Source organism: Trichomonas vaginalis, chromosome IV, assembly GCF_026262505.1.
Source record: "Trichomonas vaginalis G3 chromosome IV, whole genome shotgun sequence".
Taxonomy (NCBI): Eukaryota; Parabasalia; order Trichomonadida; family Trichomonadidae; genus Trichomonas; species Trichomonas vaginalis.
In genome coordinates, this window is record NC_067206.1 from 755,208 (window position 1) to 773,566 (window position 18,359).

The 18,359-nt window shown below is 35.7% G+C and overlaps 8 protein-coding genes and 4 pseudogenes across 12 annotated transcripts, besides 5 other annotated features; 8 read left to right on the plus strand and 4 right to left on the minus strand.

The window, feature by feature from the left end:
• The first annotated feature begins 88 nt into the window (after positions 1-88).
• On the plus strand, positions 89-680 carry TVAGG3_0004360 (annotated as a pseudogene). Its single transcript has one exon. A coding segment is annotated over exon 1 (592 nt).
• An 18-nt stretch (positions 681-698) lies between these two features.
• TVAGG3_0004370 (protein serine/threonine kinase protein) lies at positions 699-1,253 on the plus strand (the record flags this gene model as incomplete). The annotated part of the gene is made up of 1 exon (XM_051219733.1): positions 699-1,253. The coding sequence occupies one exon, from the start codon at positions 699-701 to the stop codon at positions 1,251-1,253; it is 555 nt and encodes a 184-aa protein (XP_051104719.1).
• Positions 1,254-1,260: 7 nt separating this feature from the next.
• Positions 1,261-5,621, plus strand: TVAGG3_0004380 (annotated as a pseudogene). Its single transcript has one exon. A coding segment is annotated over exon 1 (4,361 nt).
• Positions 5,622-5,706: 85 nt separating this feature from the next.
• Positions 5,707-5,743: a mobile genetic element.
• Positions 5,707-5,743: a terminal%2Cinverted (terminal inverted repeat of Banshee-A3 transposon ID:TVAGG3_0004390).
• An 886-nt stretch (positions 5,744-6,629) lies between these two features.
• Positions 6,630-7,447, plus strand: TVAGG3_0004400 (annotated as a pseudogene). Its single transcript has one exon. A coding segment is annotated over exon 1 (818 nt).
• A 518-nt stretch (positions 7,448-7,965) lies between these two features.
• On the plus strand, positions 7,966-8,207 carry TVAGG3_0004410 (annotated as a pseudogene). The gene has a single exon. A coding segment is annotated over exon 1 (242 nt).
• A 1,377-nt stretch (positions 8,208-9,584) lies between these two features.
• On the minus strand, positions 9,585-10,169 carry TVAGG3_0004420 (phage tail repeat-like family; the record flags this gene model as incomplete). Its single annotated transcript, XM_051219734.1, has 1 exon — positions 9,585-10,169. One exon carries the CDS (start codon positions 10,167-10,169, stop codon positions 9,585-9,587), a length of 585 nt encoding a protein of 194 aa, XP_051104720.1.
• A 19-nt stretch (positions 10,170-10,188) lies between these two features.
• On the minus strand, positions 10,189-10,341 carry TVAGG3_0004430 (uncharacterized protein; the record flags this gene model as incomplete). Its single annotated transcript, XM_051219735.1, has 1 exon — positions 10,189-10,341. One exon carries the CDS (start codon positions 10,339-10,341, stop codon positions 10,189-10,191), a length of 153 nt encoding a protein of 50 aa, XP_051104721.1.
• A 301-nt stretch (positions 10,342-10,642) lies between these two features.
• Positions 10,643-12,635: a mobile genetic element.
• A 450-nt stretch (positions 12,636-13,085) lies between these two features.
• Positions 13,086-13,934, plus strand: TVAGG3_0004450 (uncharacterized protein; the record flags this gene model as incomplete). The annotated part of the gene is made up of 1 exon (XM_001318757.1): positions 13,086-13,934. One exon carries the CDS (start codon positions 13,086-13,088, stop codon positions 13,932-13,934), a length of 849 nt encoding a protein of 282 aa, XP_001318792.1.
• A 4-nt stretch (positions 13,935-13,938) lies between these two features.
• TVAGG3_0004460 (serine threonine-protein phosphatase family) lies at positions 13,939-14,181 on the minus strand (the record flags this gene model as incomplete). The annotated part of the gene is made up of 1 exon (XM_001318756.1): positions 13,939-14,181. One exon carries the CDS (start codon positions 14,179-14,181, stop codon positions 13,939-13,941), a length of 243 nt encoding a protein of 80 aa, XP_001318791.1.
• An 18-nt stretch (positions 14,182-14,199) lies between these two features.
• TVAGG3_0004470 (uncharacterized protein) lies at positions 14,200-14,562 on the minus strand (the record flags this gene model as incomplete). The annotated part of the gene is made up of 1 exon (XM_001318755.1): positions 14,200-14,562. One exon carries the CDS (start codon positions 14,560-14,562, stop codon positions 14,200-14,202), a length of 363 nt encoding a protein of 120 aa, XP_001318790.1.
• A 1,077-nt stretch (positions 14,563-15,639) lies between these two features.
• Positions 15,640-16,871: a mobile genetic element.
• On the plus strand, positions 15,664-16,791 carry TVAGG3_0004490 (Mariner transposase; the record flags this gene model as incomplete). Its single annotated transcript, XM_051219736.1, has 1 exon — positions 15,664-16,791. The coding sequence occupies one exon, from the start codon at positions 15,664-15,666 to the stop codon at positions 16,789-16,791; it is 1,128 nt and encodes a 375-aa protein (XP_051104722.1).
• Positions 16,844-16,871: a terminal%2Cinverted (terminal inverted repeat of Mariner transposon ID:TVAGG3_0004480).
• Positions 16,872-17,215: 344 nt separating this feature from the next.
• Positions 17,216-18,280, plus strand: TVAGG3_0004500 (ribonuclease inhibitor domain-containing protein; the record flags this gene model as incomplete). Its single annotated transcript, XM_001318754.1, has 1 exon — positions 17,216-18,280. The coding sequence occupies one exon, from the start codon at positions 17,216-17,218 to the stop codon at positions 18,278-18,280; it is 1,065 nt and encodes a 354-aa protein (XP_001318789.1).
• Positions 18,281-18,359: the final 79 nt, after the last annotated feature.

Here is an 18,359-nt window from a genome sequence, read left to right on the forward strand (position 1 = left end):
CAATTCTTGCGCTAGATCTGATTGCCGGTTACCAGGATTCGCCCTCAAACAGAATGGAACTCTTAATACTCTAATTACAGAAAAATCTATGTTCGAAGCTGACGAAATACGCAAAGCAATACCCGCAGCACTTTATTCACTCGCAAAATCTACGAATCAACCGGAACATATCCGCGAAACTACAGAAAAGCTGTTCCAATTAGCTTTATTTGATCCTTCCACGGATGTCAGGCTTTCCATCCTTCGTGCTCTTAAGCGTATGCTATTAAGGAGCTTCCGATCCAGAAGCGGTCAAATTCCTTCAACTTTTCGCTAATGATGATTCAACATCCGTCAGAAACTTAGTTTTCCAGACAATTGCAGCTCTCGGAGACATAAATCCCATGTATGTCTCAAACATCACTCGCCATGCCCTTTTGGAGCATTTTTATTCGATCAAAAATGTACCGGGAATTAGATTACGTTCTCGAGTGATCAAAACCCTTCCAGACCTCATCACAGCCACCGGCGCGACCATGAAGATCTACGCTAAGCCATTTATGGAGATTGCCATGGAACTATTATTGCATCCACCGGAAAAATCGACATTAGAGAACTTTTTAGAGCAAGAAGCAGTCACAAACATCGAAATTGGCCTGTTTGACTCCATTGCATTGATTGCTCCATTGCTTCAACCATAATTGCAGAGATTCCTATCTTTGATTCCATTTTTATGCAACAAACTCCATACAAGTGAAGACAGAGCACTTTTACTGTCAGATCTCCATCTTTTATTTGTTCTTTCATCACCTCCTGCTGCTGTTGTCCAATACAGAATCATGGCTCCACTTATTTTATCCGCGTGTTCTAAATTACTTGCGAACACACAGTCAAGAAAGGTGAGAATGGCCATTCTGAGAGTTATTGGCTCATTAGGAGTATTAGATGTTCATCAGAGATCTCCTCCAATGGGATCGCAAGCACCAACTAATTTAGATGACAGATTGACAAGGTCATTCTTCACTCCGTCGAGAGATTTAGATAATCCCATTGATGACACATTATTACTCAAACCAGAAACATGCGAACAATGCTACGTAAATGTTGTTGCAACAGCTCTGTTGAAGATATTAAATAACGATGAATTATCAGAACTATATGGAGATACAGTAACAAGTTTATGCGATGTGTTGAAGAATCCAAGGATGTTCATGCTGACTTATTTCGATCAGTTCTTCAACAGGTTCTTTTGTCATTTTAGATACAGCAAGTGAATCTGACATGCAGTTGTATTTACCTATTTTATCAAAACTCATTGTTGAATCATCGCATAATTCAACACCATTCACTGAAAGAGTTTTGAATTTCGTTGTATCTCATTACAATGATAAATTAGGTGTTCTTTATTTGGATGTTATCATTGCATTAGTTACTACTTTACGAGATGGTTTTGTTCCTTACGCAACAACAGCTATTTCTTTGTTAGTTTCTTGTTTGGAAGCAATGAAATCTCAAAACGAAGAAGTTTGCGACAGAGTTTTCAAAGCTTTCTCACAAACAGGAATTTACGCTGTTGATTTGCTGTATTTGATTGTTCCTCAGATCTGCGATGTAATTGTTTCTGAACAAGCCTTGGTGGGAGTGAGAAAACTCGCTATTCAATCACTCAAAAGAATTGCACAAGATGCGGAATTAATTCTTTATTTAGGACCAATTGTAAGACAATTAATTACGCATTAGGTTGCAAATGCGCTGATATCAAAGATGATGTGTTCGATCTGATATTCACATTGCTCAAAACACAGGGAAGACCATTCGTAAAGAACGCAATGCCACTCATAAATTACATAAGAAGAACTGGAAGCGCAAATTCTGAATTTGAAGCAGCAATTGAATCTGCTCAACAAATTGAGAACTTTACACCGACGATAACTGCCACTCCACCGATAATTCGGAGAAAGAAAGCCACTGAACATCCATTTAGCGAAGACACATTTATAGCAAGAGCCATTACTCCAACTCTTGGATATGGAAGGCATTTGGAACAATGGTTGCATTCGTTTATGATTGTTTGTATCAATTCAAGTCCGAATGAAGATATAAGGTGTTGCACGACATTGGCGACTAATTACCAACCATTGGCAATGATGTTGTTTAAGATTGCCTTCTTTAGCTGTTGGAAGAAACTTTCACAACAAGGAAAGAGTGTTATTACTAATACTTTTCATTCTTTGTTGATTGCAACAGAAAATTACGAAGTTGTTACAAACGAAATCATGGACTTGATTTTCTTCATGTCAAAATTTGAAGACATGAAGATTCCTCTCAAGCATTTAGTCTCTTCCGCATTGAGATATGGATCAAACGCATTTGCTCTCTGTATACAACAAGATGCAATACAAAGAGGTGTCATCAAGAAGAAGATGGCGAAAATGCTCATTGATACATTCATCAATTTGGGAGAATGGAATAATGCAATTGCTGTTTGGAAACAATACAGTTCTATGATACCTAATGCAAACAAAGAAGACTTTTTAAGTAAATTACACATGTGGGATGTCGCTTTACCTATCTACGAACAAAAGTACAAACAATCGAAGAATCCAAACTCATTTAACGGATACATCAAATCACTTTCTAATTTAGGACAATGGCCAACAGTTGTTGAGAACGTGAAGAACTTCGAAGACTTGAATTTGACTGCAAAAAGAGATGTAACTTCTTATTTCGCAAATGCAGCTTTTCTTCTTGAGAAATGGGATGATTTGAAACAAATATTAGAAAGCAGAAGTGTTGACTCAATCAGATGCATGGTTTTACTTTGTTTGTACAAGATAAAAACAGGTGATTACGACATTGATTCGATAATTACAAATGCTTGGTCACTTTTGGCTTCACGACCAATTACTTTCTGGGCGAATAACCAGCAGATACACAGAGACACGATGTTGAGAGCTCAGCAGATTGTGGAAGTGTTGGAAATAAGAGATTGGGCGAAATATCCAAACAAAAGACAAGATATCGAAAGAGTTTGGAACCAGAGATTGCAAACATCGCCAAGAGATTTCGAAGTTTGGTTCCCAATCATTTCAAACAGATTTAGAATCACTCATAAGGCTGATCAGACATTTTTGGACTTGTTCTCTTTGAAGTCTTTGACTCTTGGAACTAAATTAAATTCAAGAGTTTTCAGCATCGTTTTCAGAGATTTAGATCTCGAGAAATCTCCTGATTTGGACAGAGTCTGTTTCGTTTTGAATAACTACAACACAGGCAACAAAGAAGAAGCTCTCAAACAGATGAAAATGCTCACACAAACTGTTAAAGGAGAACTACTTTCCAAATGCCATGATTTGTATGCAACATGGTTGTTAGAAAAGAATGAATCAATCGATACTTTGTACGAAGCTTATTCTCATCTGGAACAAATTCCTGTTGTTAATTCTCACGCAATAGAAGCATGCAAAGGTTGCCAGGCTCACACGCAAATCGATAAGCAGTTCAAGGAGAAAATGAAGATGCACGATTTACACGCAACTCTCGGAGGTTTGTATCTGCCAACAGGAATTGTAAAGGCCTTAGAAATTGATTTGAATGGTTTACAAATCCTCAGAAAATGGAGTGATATCAATTCTGAGTTAATTAACAGGGATCCTGCACATCTTACTAAATACGTAACAAATGCAATTGATGCATTAGCTAAGTGCTGTTCCATTTCAGCATCTTTCATTGAAATTGTCCAATTATTAAATCTTTTCTTCGAACACGCAAATCACGGTGAAGTTTTCGACCAAACATCATGGTGTATTTCCCAAATCTCTGCTGATCTTCTCTTACAAGCATCTCCACAACTGTTAGTACAATTGAATCATCCTTCTCCTAAAGTTGCACAGTTTGTTCACCAGTTATTGTACAATTTATTGGATGAACATTACCACGCTTTGATTTTCTCATTGATTGTCAACACTTTCTCGAAAGATGCATCAAGAGCACATGCATCAACTGTTCTCTACAACGAGTTCAAACAGTCACATCCTGTAGAAGCAGAAGAAGTCAGTTTGATCAGGAAATGTCTTCTCAGAGCTGCTGTTACATGGTACGAATACGTCCTTCAGAAGATCAATGACGCAATTGACCATTTCTCACTTGGAAGAGTCGATTTGATGCAGTCAACTCTTCAGTCCATCATCCAGATGACGAATAAGCCAAGATGCGAAATGCACCAACAATTTGTCAGACAATACGGACCACAATTACGATCATTGGACAGTCTGATGAAAGTGTTTTCTCCAAGGAACCAAAACTGCATGAATTCCATCAGCAGCTGGTGCAGAATTATGCGGGATTCGCTGACAGAAGACATCAAGAAAGTGAGAGTTATACAGTTAAGAGCGTTGAGTGAACAACTCGATGAGAGAACGCACTTCAAACTGGCTGTTCCTGGAACATACAGACCGGGAAGACCAATCAACAGAATACAGTATTTCGTTGGCCAGTTTTCTGTTTACATGTCAAAGCAACAACCGAAAGATGTCATTGTAAGAGGCGAAGACGGCAACTTCTACCAGTATTTGGTGAAAGGACACGAAGACCTCAGATTGGATGAGAGAATCATGCAGTTCTTCAGGTTGATCAACTCTTTCTTGAAGAAACAAACATATTTCTCTGGAAACTTGATTGGAACAATGGGTGTAATTCCTCTTTCAATGCAACACGGCTTAGTTCAATGGGTCAGAGGCACAGACACATTGAGACACGTTGTAGAGACATACAGGAAACTCTACAGCAGGGATCCAATGCAAGAGTTCAAACTCCTTGAGGAATATTCCTATTCCAGCTACGATTACATGTTGCCAATCCAGAAACAGCAAGTTTTGGAGAAAGTCATGAGAAACGTTCCTTCAAATGACATCGCAAAACTCTTCATTCTCAAGGCTGATTCAACATCAACATGGCTCAAACAACAGCACACATTCGCTATCTCCACAGCCATGACATCCATTGTTGGATACGTCATCGGATTGGGCGACAGACATCCATCGAATATCTTGATTGACAGATTGTCAGGAAAAGTTATTCACATCGATTTCGGTGACTGCTTCGAAAAAGCCGCGAAAAGAAAGTTCCTTCCTGAAGTTGTTCCATTCAGACTCACAAGGATGATGGTCAGTGCAATGGGTGTTACAGGAACAATGGGAACATTCAGAACAGCATTTGTCCAGATGGCGAATATCCTCAGAGAAAACAGAAGAGTTTTAGTCATGGTTCTTTCCATTTTCGTCCATGAACCATTAGTTGACCCTGATTCGATCGAAGACTCAAATATCGACACTGTTGACATGCCTGAGTCTGTTCCTCCTGATCCTCCACAACAAGGATACGCAAAGGAGAGACCACAAGTCAACAACAACTTGATGCTCGCGGGAAGTATCATGGAGAAGTCAAGAATTATGCTCGCAAACAACCCTGCAGCACAGTCTTCTCTTGAAATGAGACACAGAGTCAATCAGAAACTTTGTGGAACTGACTTCGATAACAAGACACCTCTTTCTGTTGAAGAACAGGCTGGATTACTCATCAGTAACTCTGTAAGTACTTACAACTTAGCAATGATGTACTCTGGATGGTGTTCATTTTGGTAATTTTTTTATTTTTTATTTTGTTATAATTTTTTATGGTTTTTCTATTAATATATTAATTTATTTAATAAAACAATTATATGTATTGTAATAAACAGAAATTCATCAAAAGTGACAGCTCTCAATTTTTTGACATTTGTAAATTCTAAATTGAATGAGAAAAATGAAATAATACTAAGCATAATACAATATTCTAGATTTAATTATAATTAGGAAAACGTTAGTTTTGAGAGTACTTTTCATAGGCATATAGAATGAAATCTTCTGAAAAATAATATCACATAAACTCATATTATTTTCTAATATATAACTATTTTATATAAAAATCAAATTCAATGATCTTAAAAGCGAAGGATAAACCTCACAATTTACGAATATAATGAGTGGGAATATAATGCTTATCTATCATAAAACCATATGAAATATCAATTTTTGCTTTACGCCTAATTTTTGACGACAATTAGCAAAAAATGTTAAATGTTAACACTCAGTCCATTTGAATATGAAAAATAAAATTGACTTTGATTAAATGTTTTTATTTATCATGCAATTCTTCTTGCGACCAAAGATTTGAATAAAATTTCAAAAAATAAGATAGCTTAAAAAATAATATACGGTAAAGGCAAGGCAGGTGGGGCTTCCAGGCGCGTTGCGCCCTCTAGCCCCGAAGATGTTTAGTATAAATGAAGTTTTTATTCGGAGGGCTTCCAGGCGCGTTGTGCCCTCTAGCCCCGAAGATGTTTAGTATAAATGAAGTTTTTATTCGGAGGGCTTCCAGGCGCGTTGCGCCCTCTAGCCCATAAGAAATTTTTCCCAAGACCCAAGAGGAGGACCGAACCCCAGCCGACCAGCCGGTGACAAAACCAAAACCGTTGTTATTTACATCATATTAATGGTGTCACTTTTTAAAATATCACTTTTTGTGTCGCTTTTCACAAATTATATATGTTTTCATGTTTTGTCACTTTTCTGTCACTTTTCGGGTAAGAACATTTTTATTATTATATATAAATGAATTTTACAAAACCGCCGTTACCGTTCTTTGGAAATAAGAGTAGATGTAAAGACATTATATTGAGAGAACTTAAGAAACTACCGAATGGTCTAACATTTGTAGATTTGTTCGGTGGAAGTTTCTATATATCCCATTTATTTCATACCGTATTTCCTGACTCAAAGATTATATGCAATGACTTCGACAACTATATGGACCGTCTCAAACATATTCCAGACACAAACAATATATTGAAAGAGTTAAAAGAAAAGATACCTATAGGTAAGATGGAACGTATACCATTAGATAAGAAAAATATTGTGAGAGAGGTTTTGAAAAAAGCAGAATATATAGACTGGGATAGATATCTGCTAGACTATTATATAGTGGTGCTATAAGAGTTCATGACATTGAAACACTTATGTCAAACGTTTTATATCTTAACTATACAAAGGTTTTCAAAGAGGACATAGAAAAATATATTGAGGGTATAGAGTTTGTGAGATGTCATTGGACAGAGTTGTATGAAAAATATAAAGACAAGGAAAATGTTTTCTTTATAGTGGACCCGCCGTTCTATAACACATGGGATTTTCAATACCAAGTAGACTGGACTTTGAGAGACTCTTTAGAAGCTTTAGACGTTATACATAACCATCCATGCTTTTACTTTACATCCGATAAAAGTGGTTTGGAAACCGTTATGAGATGGTTAGAGGACATACATGACTATGAGTTTATATATGACAAGATAGAATATGAGAGAGGTCCTATAAACTGGAGAAAGTGTCACAATAAAGAAATTTTATTAGTAAGTAAATGTGGTTTGAAATAGGACTACTTGTTTTAGGTTTTTTCCATTGTGTCATTTATTTATTTTGACGTGGCAGAAAAGTACAGAGAATATGAGATGAACCAATGCCTGCAAATGTTCAGCATATGTACTCGTAAGAGATATTTTTATCTAATATTAAATGGACGCACAGAACTTAGCGAATGCACAGCAACCTGGACAACCAAAACCAGAGAATATTCCAAATGAAGTTAGAATACAAACTGCAATGGCAAACTATTGTCAAGTGCCAACAGATGTACAAATGCAAACTGCCATGTCAAATAACGCTGCGTTAGGTTTGCCACCATGGTATGCAAATATGAGATGGAAAGAGTTTTATACAAACCCTGAAGGGGATATAAACAACTTTATGCAGATGACGCGAACACAGGAGTTGACCCAGAATATGTTTTCACCAGAGGAGAAACAGAATGTATGAGCTCCAGTTAAAGAATGCTATGGAACTCAACAGGAAACGTAAGAGACTAGGCGGACATTAGATTTTTACATATAGTAAAATGGGTTTCTTCAGTAAGATAGGAAACTTCTTTCGAAATGTTGGAAGAGGTATATGGAATGGAATAAATCTGTCGGAAGAGGAGTATGGAACGGTGTCAAAAATATTGGTAAAAGAGTAGGTCAGTTCGTTGGTATTATACCTAAAGACCCTGAACCAGAAGAGCAAGCTCCTGTTATACAACAGCCTGAACCTGCACCACAGTCTAGTTGGCAACCAAATCCAACACCTCAACCGTATTAAAAAATTATATTTTTATCGTTCGATAGTAGTTGTATATGAAACTAAGTTCTAAGTAAAACGCATGGTATAATGGAATTATTCTTTTTTTCCATCTGTAGTAAACCATACTTGAAAGTCTGAAATACTTCCACTCGGTGGTTCATATAACTTTGTAGGTTTTTCGTAAAAGTCATTCATCAGACATAAGAAAGAGTTTTGCGCACCAGAAATGAAGCATGAACAAATATAGCATCTGGGTCGAAAATATTTTCATATGTTCCATTAGGGTTTTCGACTTCATAATAGTCCGGGTGTACTGGATATGCTGCAGGCTGATTTAACATCCTCATAAATCTATTACATGCCAAGTTGTTATATTTTGTAGAAATATAAACGTTTTCTCCAAGGTCTTCTATTTTATTGATTTTAACAGTTGCATTTTTCCTGTCATAAATAATATCGAGATGGTATTCTCCTTCGTCAATGTTAAACTGGTTTGCATATTCAATATAGATATCGTTTATTTTTTCTTGAAAAGCTTGAAGAGTTGTTTCTAAGTTTAAAGCAAATTAACTTGTAAAAGTTTTCCTTGTTCAAATTTCTCATACATACGTTTTTCTTTTTATAGTATCGAACTTCAAAACCGACCGTAAATGGGAAACCATGTATAGCTTCTGAAATGAAATTCATTCTACGAAAGCCAATAGCTTTTGTGACGGATGGGTCTCTTAACCATCTTAATGGGTAGTCAAAACGATAGCCTTCATGCTTTACGGTATCTGTCTCAAACTTTTGACCGACATTAGTAAAAGTTCATCTAATGGTTTAGTTGTAGCAACTCTAGAATTTTCTTTTTCTATTGGAAGCATATTTTATCTATAATAAAAATGTCAAATGAAACAGCGTCTATGAGAGAAATACAACACAACCGACAACTCATTATGCAAGCTCTAAATAAGAACACAACAAACTTTTCAAACTATTCTAAGATATCTGAGTCATTGAAAGGGGTGACTTAAAACTGACAATAAACCCAATGACAGATGAGTTTCTGTTTCAAGACAATAAGAACCATACTGTCTGTATAAATCCAACAAAAGGAACTTTAAACGAGAAACCTATATCTGAACTTCTTTTGAAAGCAGATGTTGACAACAAAGCTGACAAAGAATATGTAGACGATGCAATAGCAAAAGAAGAAGAAAGAGCTAACAATGCTTATGCAACAAAAAACATACTCATCCTGAACTAGCAGACAAAACATATGTTGACAATAAAATGTCAAGTGAAGTGACAAGAGCTGAAAACGAATATTCTAAAAAGACTCATATACATTATATTAACCAAATACATCTCTATGGGGGCATTTTTATAAAAATAAAAAAATATTTTTTTTCTTTACTTAACATAACCGCCTGCTGCCATAAGTCTTTGACGCCAACCCATACCAGCTAATGAAGGTTGACTTGGTTTAGTTTGGAAACTAAACTTTGGTTTTGGTTTATCTTCAGTTTTTGGTTTCTCTTCTTCTATCTGTTTTTCGTCACTTTTCGGTTCCTCTGACTTTACTTCACTTGCAGGAACAGTTGTGTCGTCAACATCTTCATAAATATCATATGCCATTTGTTTTTGTTTTCCTTTCAACTTTTTGTGTTTGTTGTAAAGTTTAGAATATTTCGACTCTAAGTCAATGAGATGTTCTATAATGAACTGTTGGTCAGTGAAGTAAACTTTTCCATCTGTTGTCTCGAAAGCTCCTTCAGACTTCAATATTTTATTTGTGAGAGTCTGTTTCTTTTTTGAGATACTTGCCGTTCCATTTTTATGAAAAGTGACTTTGTAGTTAGGGTTTGTATTTCCAGACCTGGCACTTTCTATTATTGAATTTTTCTCTTCATCTGTAAGTTCTTTGACAGGTTTTGACAATGGTTCTGAACTTTTTGTTTGTGGTGTCAAATCTACCGTTTCAACTTCTTCGGTCATTTCATCTCAGTAAAAAATTTTAGTTTGGTTTGTTTTCAACTGGTTGTTTAGGTTTTTTAAGTCGGTCTAAAACTTCCTGAGGTATAGGAAGAACTTGACAAACACGTTGTGTAACTGCTGGAAGCCGACAAATCCATCTTGAACCCATTTGTCTCAATGCTGTATTGTTCATTTCATCTCAGTAAAAAACTTTACATTCCCCACGTTTGAGGTGGTTGCGGTTGGTTATTGTTTACCCACTGTTGTGCATGGTTATATCCTCTGTTAAAGAATCTTTCACCTTGGTCCATATAGTGTCCTGCTTGGTTATAGTAGTCATTTGCTTTGTTATAATAGTTTCCTGCTTGTCTTCCTACATTGTCCATCCATCCTTGAACTTTTCCTCTTGTTTCAGGATTTGGAATAAGATTTGTTGCATCTCGTGCTACATCCCAACCTTTCTGTACAGTTTGTATAATAGGTTGTGCTTTCTCTTTAAGTATACCTAATGTACTCAAAATCTTCCTTCCAACTCCAAATACACCTCTGGCTATTGTTCCCACTGCGGGTAAAAATCTAGATGCGACTCCTGCTAATGCGCCAAATAAACCCATTTCTTATGGGTTAAAAAATGACGAATCCAAACAAGGACCCCTATGTTTCTAAGGCAACAAAAAAAGCACTCATGATAAAAATCTTTAGTTCAACACCAAATGCTTGGTTTATGGATATCTTGGAAAACATTCCGAGGTATAGAGAAGATGGACCTCCATACTGGCTAATATTTGTTGGTCAAAACACAAGATACTGTGAAGCCATACCATTATGGTCCAAAAATATTTTAGATGTGAAAACTGCTTTGACAATATTCGTTGACAAATACCATCCAACAAAACTGACATCTGACTGTGAAAGTTCTTTCAAATCAGACGATATTAAAAACTATCTGCGTTCAAAAAATGTAAACCAATATTTCATTGTCGACCAAAACCATTCTGCTCTTGGTGTCATTGACGGTTGTATAAAAATGTTAAGAGACTTAAACCAACCACAAGGTGGTGAAGCAAATGAAATGTCATATGACGACAAATATAGACACTTCTCCATGGCAAAGATGAGACAAGTTTTAAATATTTACAATAGCCGTAAACAAAAAGGTTTGGGAAACCACTCCCCCGAAGAAATGAAAAACAACCCTGACTTAGAGAAAGACTATATATTTAATAATTTAGTCAAAAGAGACAAACAAGAAAGAATGCCGGGCTTCAAACTTCAGAAAGGTGACAAAGTAAAAATAGAAATACCTAAACGCGACCCATATGAAAATACTATTGACTATGACAACAATGGGAACCCGACAGGTACTCACATTCGTGTTCGTAAAAATAGAAGAAAGTATACAAGAGAATATTATGAAGTTTTAGGCAAACATGGCAAAATGTACAGACTGCAAGCAGAAGATAAAACTACTATTGTCAGACCTCGTTTCAAACTTGTCAAAGTTCAAGGTGGTATACTTTCAAAGACAGTTCCTAACAAATATAAGACAACTCCTGACGAATATGCTAAAGAAGTGGAACATGACGACTAAGCATTTCTATACCATGCGTAAACTGTCATGTAAGGTGGCATGTAGTCTTTACTTTGTCCCGTTGTTTGCGTATACCCTGAAACGCGATGTGTATGGTATCCTCCTCCCTCAGTGTTATTCCAGTAACAATTTATAGCAAACTTAACGTCCTCTTTAACATCATATCCTTTACCTTTTGTCATTCCTGACCAATCCCAAAATCTATGACTATGCAAACCTGCTTCAGATGTACTTAAATTTATGTAGTGACTGTGCGCAGGTAAATTTGCACCTGAAATCGTTTTACTTCCACCTGTTTCCTTTGAAGAGTTTGCACAATACAAAAACCTGTCGACTATTTGAGTCCAAGTTCCAAAACCAAGTACTACTTCTGGTCTGGTAGAGTTCATTGACGTATAAATAGAGCCTATAGGATATAATGTTTGAAGTATTTCTGTCTTTAATGTTTGAAGCTCTGTTTTGTCTGCTTTCTTGTCATATAAATCTTGAGCAGTGAATTTAATATTATATTCATCCTTCATGACATAAACATCTTTACATCTAATGTTTCTCATCGTCGTTATGTCGTCATCCGATGTTAAACCTTGTGGAAAGTTAGGAGGTTTACAATATAATGCATCCCCACCAGTTTCTTCAACCGTTCCTTCAATACTTTCTATAGCAACAGTTGTAAAACTTGTATGTGTATGTCCAACGTCACTTTTCATGTTTAAGGTTTCTTGTAAGTTTGTAATATTTGCAATGGTATGTGTATGTCCAACGTCACTTTTCCTGTTTAAGGTTTCTTGTAAGTTTGTAATATTTGCAATGGTATGTGTATGAGTCTTATTTGCTTTTGTCTCTAAGGTTTCTTGTAAGTTTGTAATATTTGCAATGGTATGTATATGAGTCTTTTTAGAATATTCGTTTTCAGCTCTTGTCACTTCACTTGACATTTTATTGTCAACATATGTTTTGTCTGCTAGTTCAGGATGAGTATGTTCTTTTGTTGCATATGTTGCATCTGCTCTGTCATGTTCTTCTTGAACTTTTTCAATGACATATTCTTTGTCAGCTTTGTTGTCAACATCTGCTTTCAAAAGAAGTTCAGATATAGGTTTCTCGTTTAAAGTTCCTTTTGTTGGATTTATACAGACAGTATGGTTCTTCTTGTCTTGAAATAGAAACTCATCTGTCATTGGGTTTAATGTCAGTTTTAAGTTTCCTTCTTTCAATGACTCAGATATCTTAGAATAGTTTGAAAAGTTTGTTGTGTTCTTATTTAGAGCTTGTATAATGAGTTGTCGGTTGTGTTGTATTTCTCTCATAGACGCTGTTTCATTTGACATTTTTATTCTAGATAAAATATGCTTTCAATAGAAAAAGAAAATTCTAGAGTTGCTACAACTAAACCATTAGATGAACTTTTTACGAATGTCGGTCAAAAGTTTGAGACAGAGACCGTAAAGCATGAAGGCTATCGTTTTGACTACCCGTTAAGATGGTTAAGAGACCCATCTGTCACAAAAGCTATTGGCTTTCGTAGAATGAAGTTCATTTCAGAAGCCATACATGGTTTCCCATTTACGGTCGGTTTTGAAGTTCGATACTATAACAAAGAAAAACGTATGTATGAGAAATTTGAACAGGGAAAACTTTTACAAGTGAATTTGCTTGTAAACTTAGAAACAACTCTTCAAGCTTTTCAAGAAAAAATAAACGATATCTATATCGAATATGCAAAGCAGTATAACATTGACGAAGGAGAGTACCATCTCGATATTATATATGACAGGAAAAATGCAACTGTTAAAATCAATAGAATAGAAGACCTTGGAGAAAACGTTTATATTTCTACAAAATATAACAACTTGGCATGGTATAGATTTATGAGGATGTTAAATCAGCCTGCAGAATATCCAGTACACCCGGACTTTTATGAAGTCGAAAACCCTAATGGAACATATGAAAATGTTTTCGACTCAGATGCTATTATCGTTCATGCTTCATTTTCTGGCGCCCAAAACTCTTTTTTATGCTTGGCAAATGACTTTTACGAAAAACCTACAAAGCTATATGAACCGCCGAGTGGAAGTATTTCAGACTTTCAAGTATGGTTTACAACAGATGGAAGAAAGAGAATAATTCCATTATACCATGCGTTTTACTTAGAACTTAGTTTCATATACAACTACTATCGAACGGTAAAAATATAATTTTTTAATACGGTTGAGGTGTTGGATTTGGTTGCCAACTAGACTGTGGTGCAGGTTCAGGCTGTTGTATAACAGGAGCTTGTTCTTCTGGTTCAGGGTCTTTAGGTATAATACCAACGAACTGACCTACTCTTTTACCAATATTTTTGACACCGTTCCAAATTCCTCTTCCGACAGATTTTATTCCATTCCATATACCTCTTCCAACATTTCGAAAGAAGTTTCCTATTCTTCCAAAGAAACCCATTTTACTATATGTAAAAATCTAATGTCCGCCTAGTCTCTTACGTTTCCTGTTGAGTTCCATAGCATTCTTTAACTGGAGCTCATACATTCTGTTTCTCCTCTGGTAGAAAACATATTCTGGGTCAACTCCTGTGTTCGCGTCATCTGCATAAAGTTGTTTATATCCCACTTCAGGGTTTGTATAAAACTCTTTCCATCTCATATTTGCATACCATGGTGGCAAACCTAACGCAGCGTCATTTGACATGGCAGTTTGCATTTGTACATCTGTTGGCACTTGACCATAGTTTGCCATTGCAGTTTGTATTCTAACTTCATTTGGAATATTCTCTGGGTTTGGTTGTCCAGGTTGCTGTGCATTTGCTAAGTTCTGTGCGTCCATTTAATATTAGATAAAAATATCTCTTACGAGTACATATACTGGACATTTGCAGGCATTGGTTCATCTTCATATTCTCTGTACCTTTCTGCCACGTCAAATAAATAAATGACACAATGGAAAAAACCTAAAACAAGTAGTCCTATTTCAAACCACATTTACTTACTAGTAAAATTTCTTTGTTATGACACTTTCTCCGGTTTATAGGACCTCTCTCATATTCTATCTTGTCATATCTAAACTCATAGTCATGTATGTCCTCTAACCATCTCATAACGGTTTCCAAACCACTTTTATCGGATGTAAAGTAAAAGCATGGACAGTTATGTAAAACGTCTAAAGTTTCTAAAGAGTCTCTCAAAGTCCAGTCTACTTGGTATTGAAAATCCCATGTGTTATAGAACGGCGGGTCCACTATAAAGAAAACATTTTCCTTGTCTTTATATTTTTCATACAACTCTGTCCAATGACATCTCACAAACTCTATACCCTCAATATATTTTTCTATGTTCTCTTTGAAAACATTTGTATAGTTAAGATATAAAACTTTTGACATAAGTGTTTCAATGTCATGAACTCTTATAGAACCACTATATAATAGTCTAGCAGATATCGTATCCCAGTCTATATATTCTGCTTTTTTCAAAACCTCTCTCACAATATTTTTGTTATCTAATGGTATACGTTCCATCTTACCTATAGGTATCTTTTCTTTTAACTCACTCAATATTTTGTTTGTGTCTGGTATATGTTTGAGACGGTCCATATAGTTGTCGAAGTCATTGCATATAATCTTTGAGTCTGGGAATATTATATGGCACAAATGGGATATATAGAAACTTCCACCGAACAAATCTACAAATGTTAGACCATTCGGTAGTTTCTTAAGTTCTCTCAATAGAATATCTTTACATCTACTCTTATTTCCAAAGAAGGGTAACGGTGGTTTTGTAAAATTCATTTATATATAATAATAAAAATGTTTTTTCCTGAAAAGTGACAGAAAAGTGACAAAACATGAAAACATCTTCAGGGCTAGAGGGCACGAAGTGCCTGGAGGCCCCACTACCTTTTTTTTTTATATATAATAAAAAATATGAATATATGTATATGATGAGTATGTTGTATTTTGGCGCCATGCCGGGATATAAAATGAATTTTGAGACAAGAGGCGGTTTCGCGGGAAATTTTGGCGGGATTTTTTTCATTTTTTTAATGAATCATAAAGAAAACATCCTCGCTCTTGCAAAAAAATGCAAAGACTGTAAAAAAATCTACGAGACATTGGTAAAATGCTTCGGTATGGATGCTCCAAGCTATTCCACTGTAACGTATCATGTTAGGATGTATCACTTCATGAACAAAAAGGCGCCCATCATAAAAATTGACAAAAAATCGCCGGATCAAAGAAAAATCAAAGCAATTCTTCAAGCGCTAGATGAAGACCCAAGAGCATCACTCAGAAGGATAGAGGAGATAACAAAGATACCACGTACAACAGTCAGTTATTATCTGCACAATTATTTGAACTACAAACTAGCGTATACACGTTGGGTTCCGCACAACCTTAATTCAGTTCAAAAAAAATCTAGAGTCCAATCTTCGAAAGAGCTCCTCTCTATATTGGGTGCGTATCAATCCAAGAAGTTTCGCTTTTTAGTAACAGGGGACGAGTCTTGGTTTCAATATGCAACAGAAGCCAAAATCATGTGGATCCCGAAGGATGAAAATCCGCAAACATTCCCGAAGAAAAAAATTGACACACCAATGATGATGTTGTCGGTTTTTTGGGGCGTGAATGGCATCATCGCAATTGATATTCTTCAAAAACCTAATACGATGAATGCTCAGTATCTAATTGACAATGTTCTTACTCAAATTATCAATTCTGATGAGTTTGAGAAATCCAAACAACAAAAACAAAAGTTTGCAATTCATTTTGATAATTCAAGAGTTCACAAAAGTCATAAGGTAATGAATTACTTGGTGGAAAACAATGTCAAAGTTGTTCCAAACCCAATTTATTCACCTGATATTGCACCCTCTGACTTTTATTTATTCGGCACGCTAAAAAAGAGAGCTGAAGGACGCGAATTCGCGAGTCCAGATGATCTTGAAAATTTTGTAAGAGAGCAATTTGAGCAATTTTCTCATGATGATTTAAAGCGTGTCTTTCAAGCCTGGATCGATCGCTGCGAACGCGTGATTGAATCCAATGGTGATTATATTTAAATAAACTTTATATATATGTAACTTGTTTATTTCTATTCGCAGTATTCAGGTTTGTGCTAAACACACCTTTGGACACCCTATAAAAGGAAATGCGTTTCCAAGTGGTAGAGTAAATATCGAAATAGATAGTAGTAGTGCTATATATTTAGACAGTCAATATATTTTGTATTCAAATGAGAACACATCAGTTTCACAATATTTTGGATCATCAAATTCAATTACAATTCCAAACAAAGTTCAGTACATTCATGCAGGCGCATCTAAATCGAAGCAAAGCTTGGTTGGTGTATCATTTGAAGAGAATTCTGATTTACAATACATAGAAAGAGAAGCTTTTGTTAATTGCATAAATCTTGTATATTTTTCATTTGGAAATAAATTAATATCCATCGGATTAAATGCATTTTCAAACACGCAATTAACAATGGATATTGTATTTCCTAGTAATCTGACATTAATTGATTCTGATGCTTTTTCTAATATAGCAACACTAAAATCCATTTCATTTTCATCTGTCAAGCCATTAGTAATAAATAGAGAAAGTTTTATTAATTGTTCTGCATTGAAAACTATGACTTTCTCTTGCACAAATAATATTTCATTGGGAATTTCTTGTTTCTCTGGCTGTTCGTCTCTAGAAGGAATAAATATTCTGTTGTATGTGAAACAAGTATCAACAAGCTGTTTCGAGAATTCTGGAATCAAATCAGTCACATTTGAATCTCAAAAGTCATCATTCGACATCATTCCTTCTCTTTTCTTCAAAGGATGTCGTGGATTGAGCGAAATTATTATTCCACCAAGCATTGTCACGCTTGGTTCAGAATGTTTCAGTTGGACATCGATTGAATCTATCACAATCCCAAGTTCTGTTGAAATGATCTCAATGCAATGTTTCAAAGATTGTCGTTCACTCGCGAGCATCACAGTTGATTCATCAAGTCAATTAAGTCGAATTGAGTATTTATCATTTGAGAATTGTTTCAAACTCTCAACGATCAATCGATTCGAGTCTGCTGGTTTTATCTGTGATGGCATTGCTGTTTATAGTATTGGATATGATCGACTTGTTGTTTATCCACCTGCATCAACACGTGCATTCTTCACACTGAAAGACACGATCAACCGTGTTGAAGATTCTGCATTTCTCATGTGTCGAAACATTGAGTCTATCATGTTACCCGACAGTGGCATCACAAGCATCGGTCGAAGTGCATTTCGAGGATGTTCATCTCTGAAACACATCAGCATTCCATCCAGTATCACGAGTATTGGTGAGAGCGCATTCACCGACTGTCCACTTCTCCGCTGTGGTGCAGTTGTTCAGAACAAGACTCGTCCATTCTTATTCATGCTTGCACAATCTGGTCTCCATATCTCTATTTCCAACACTTCTGACTGTTTCATCCAAACATGTCCATTCAGATGTCATCAATCGAATGTCGTTTCTATCTTTTCTATTTCTGTTTTTATTCTTATGTATATTTAAAAACATACAATTGAAAACCATAAATATTTTCATTCTAATAACTATATTTATATACTGTCATATAAATTTCATACTTTAC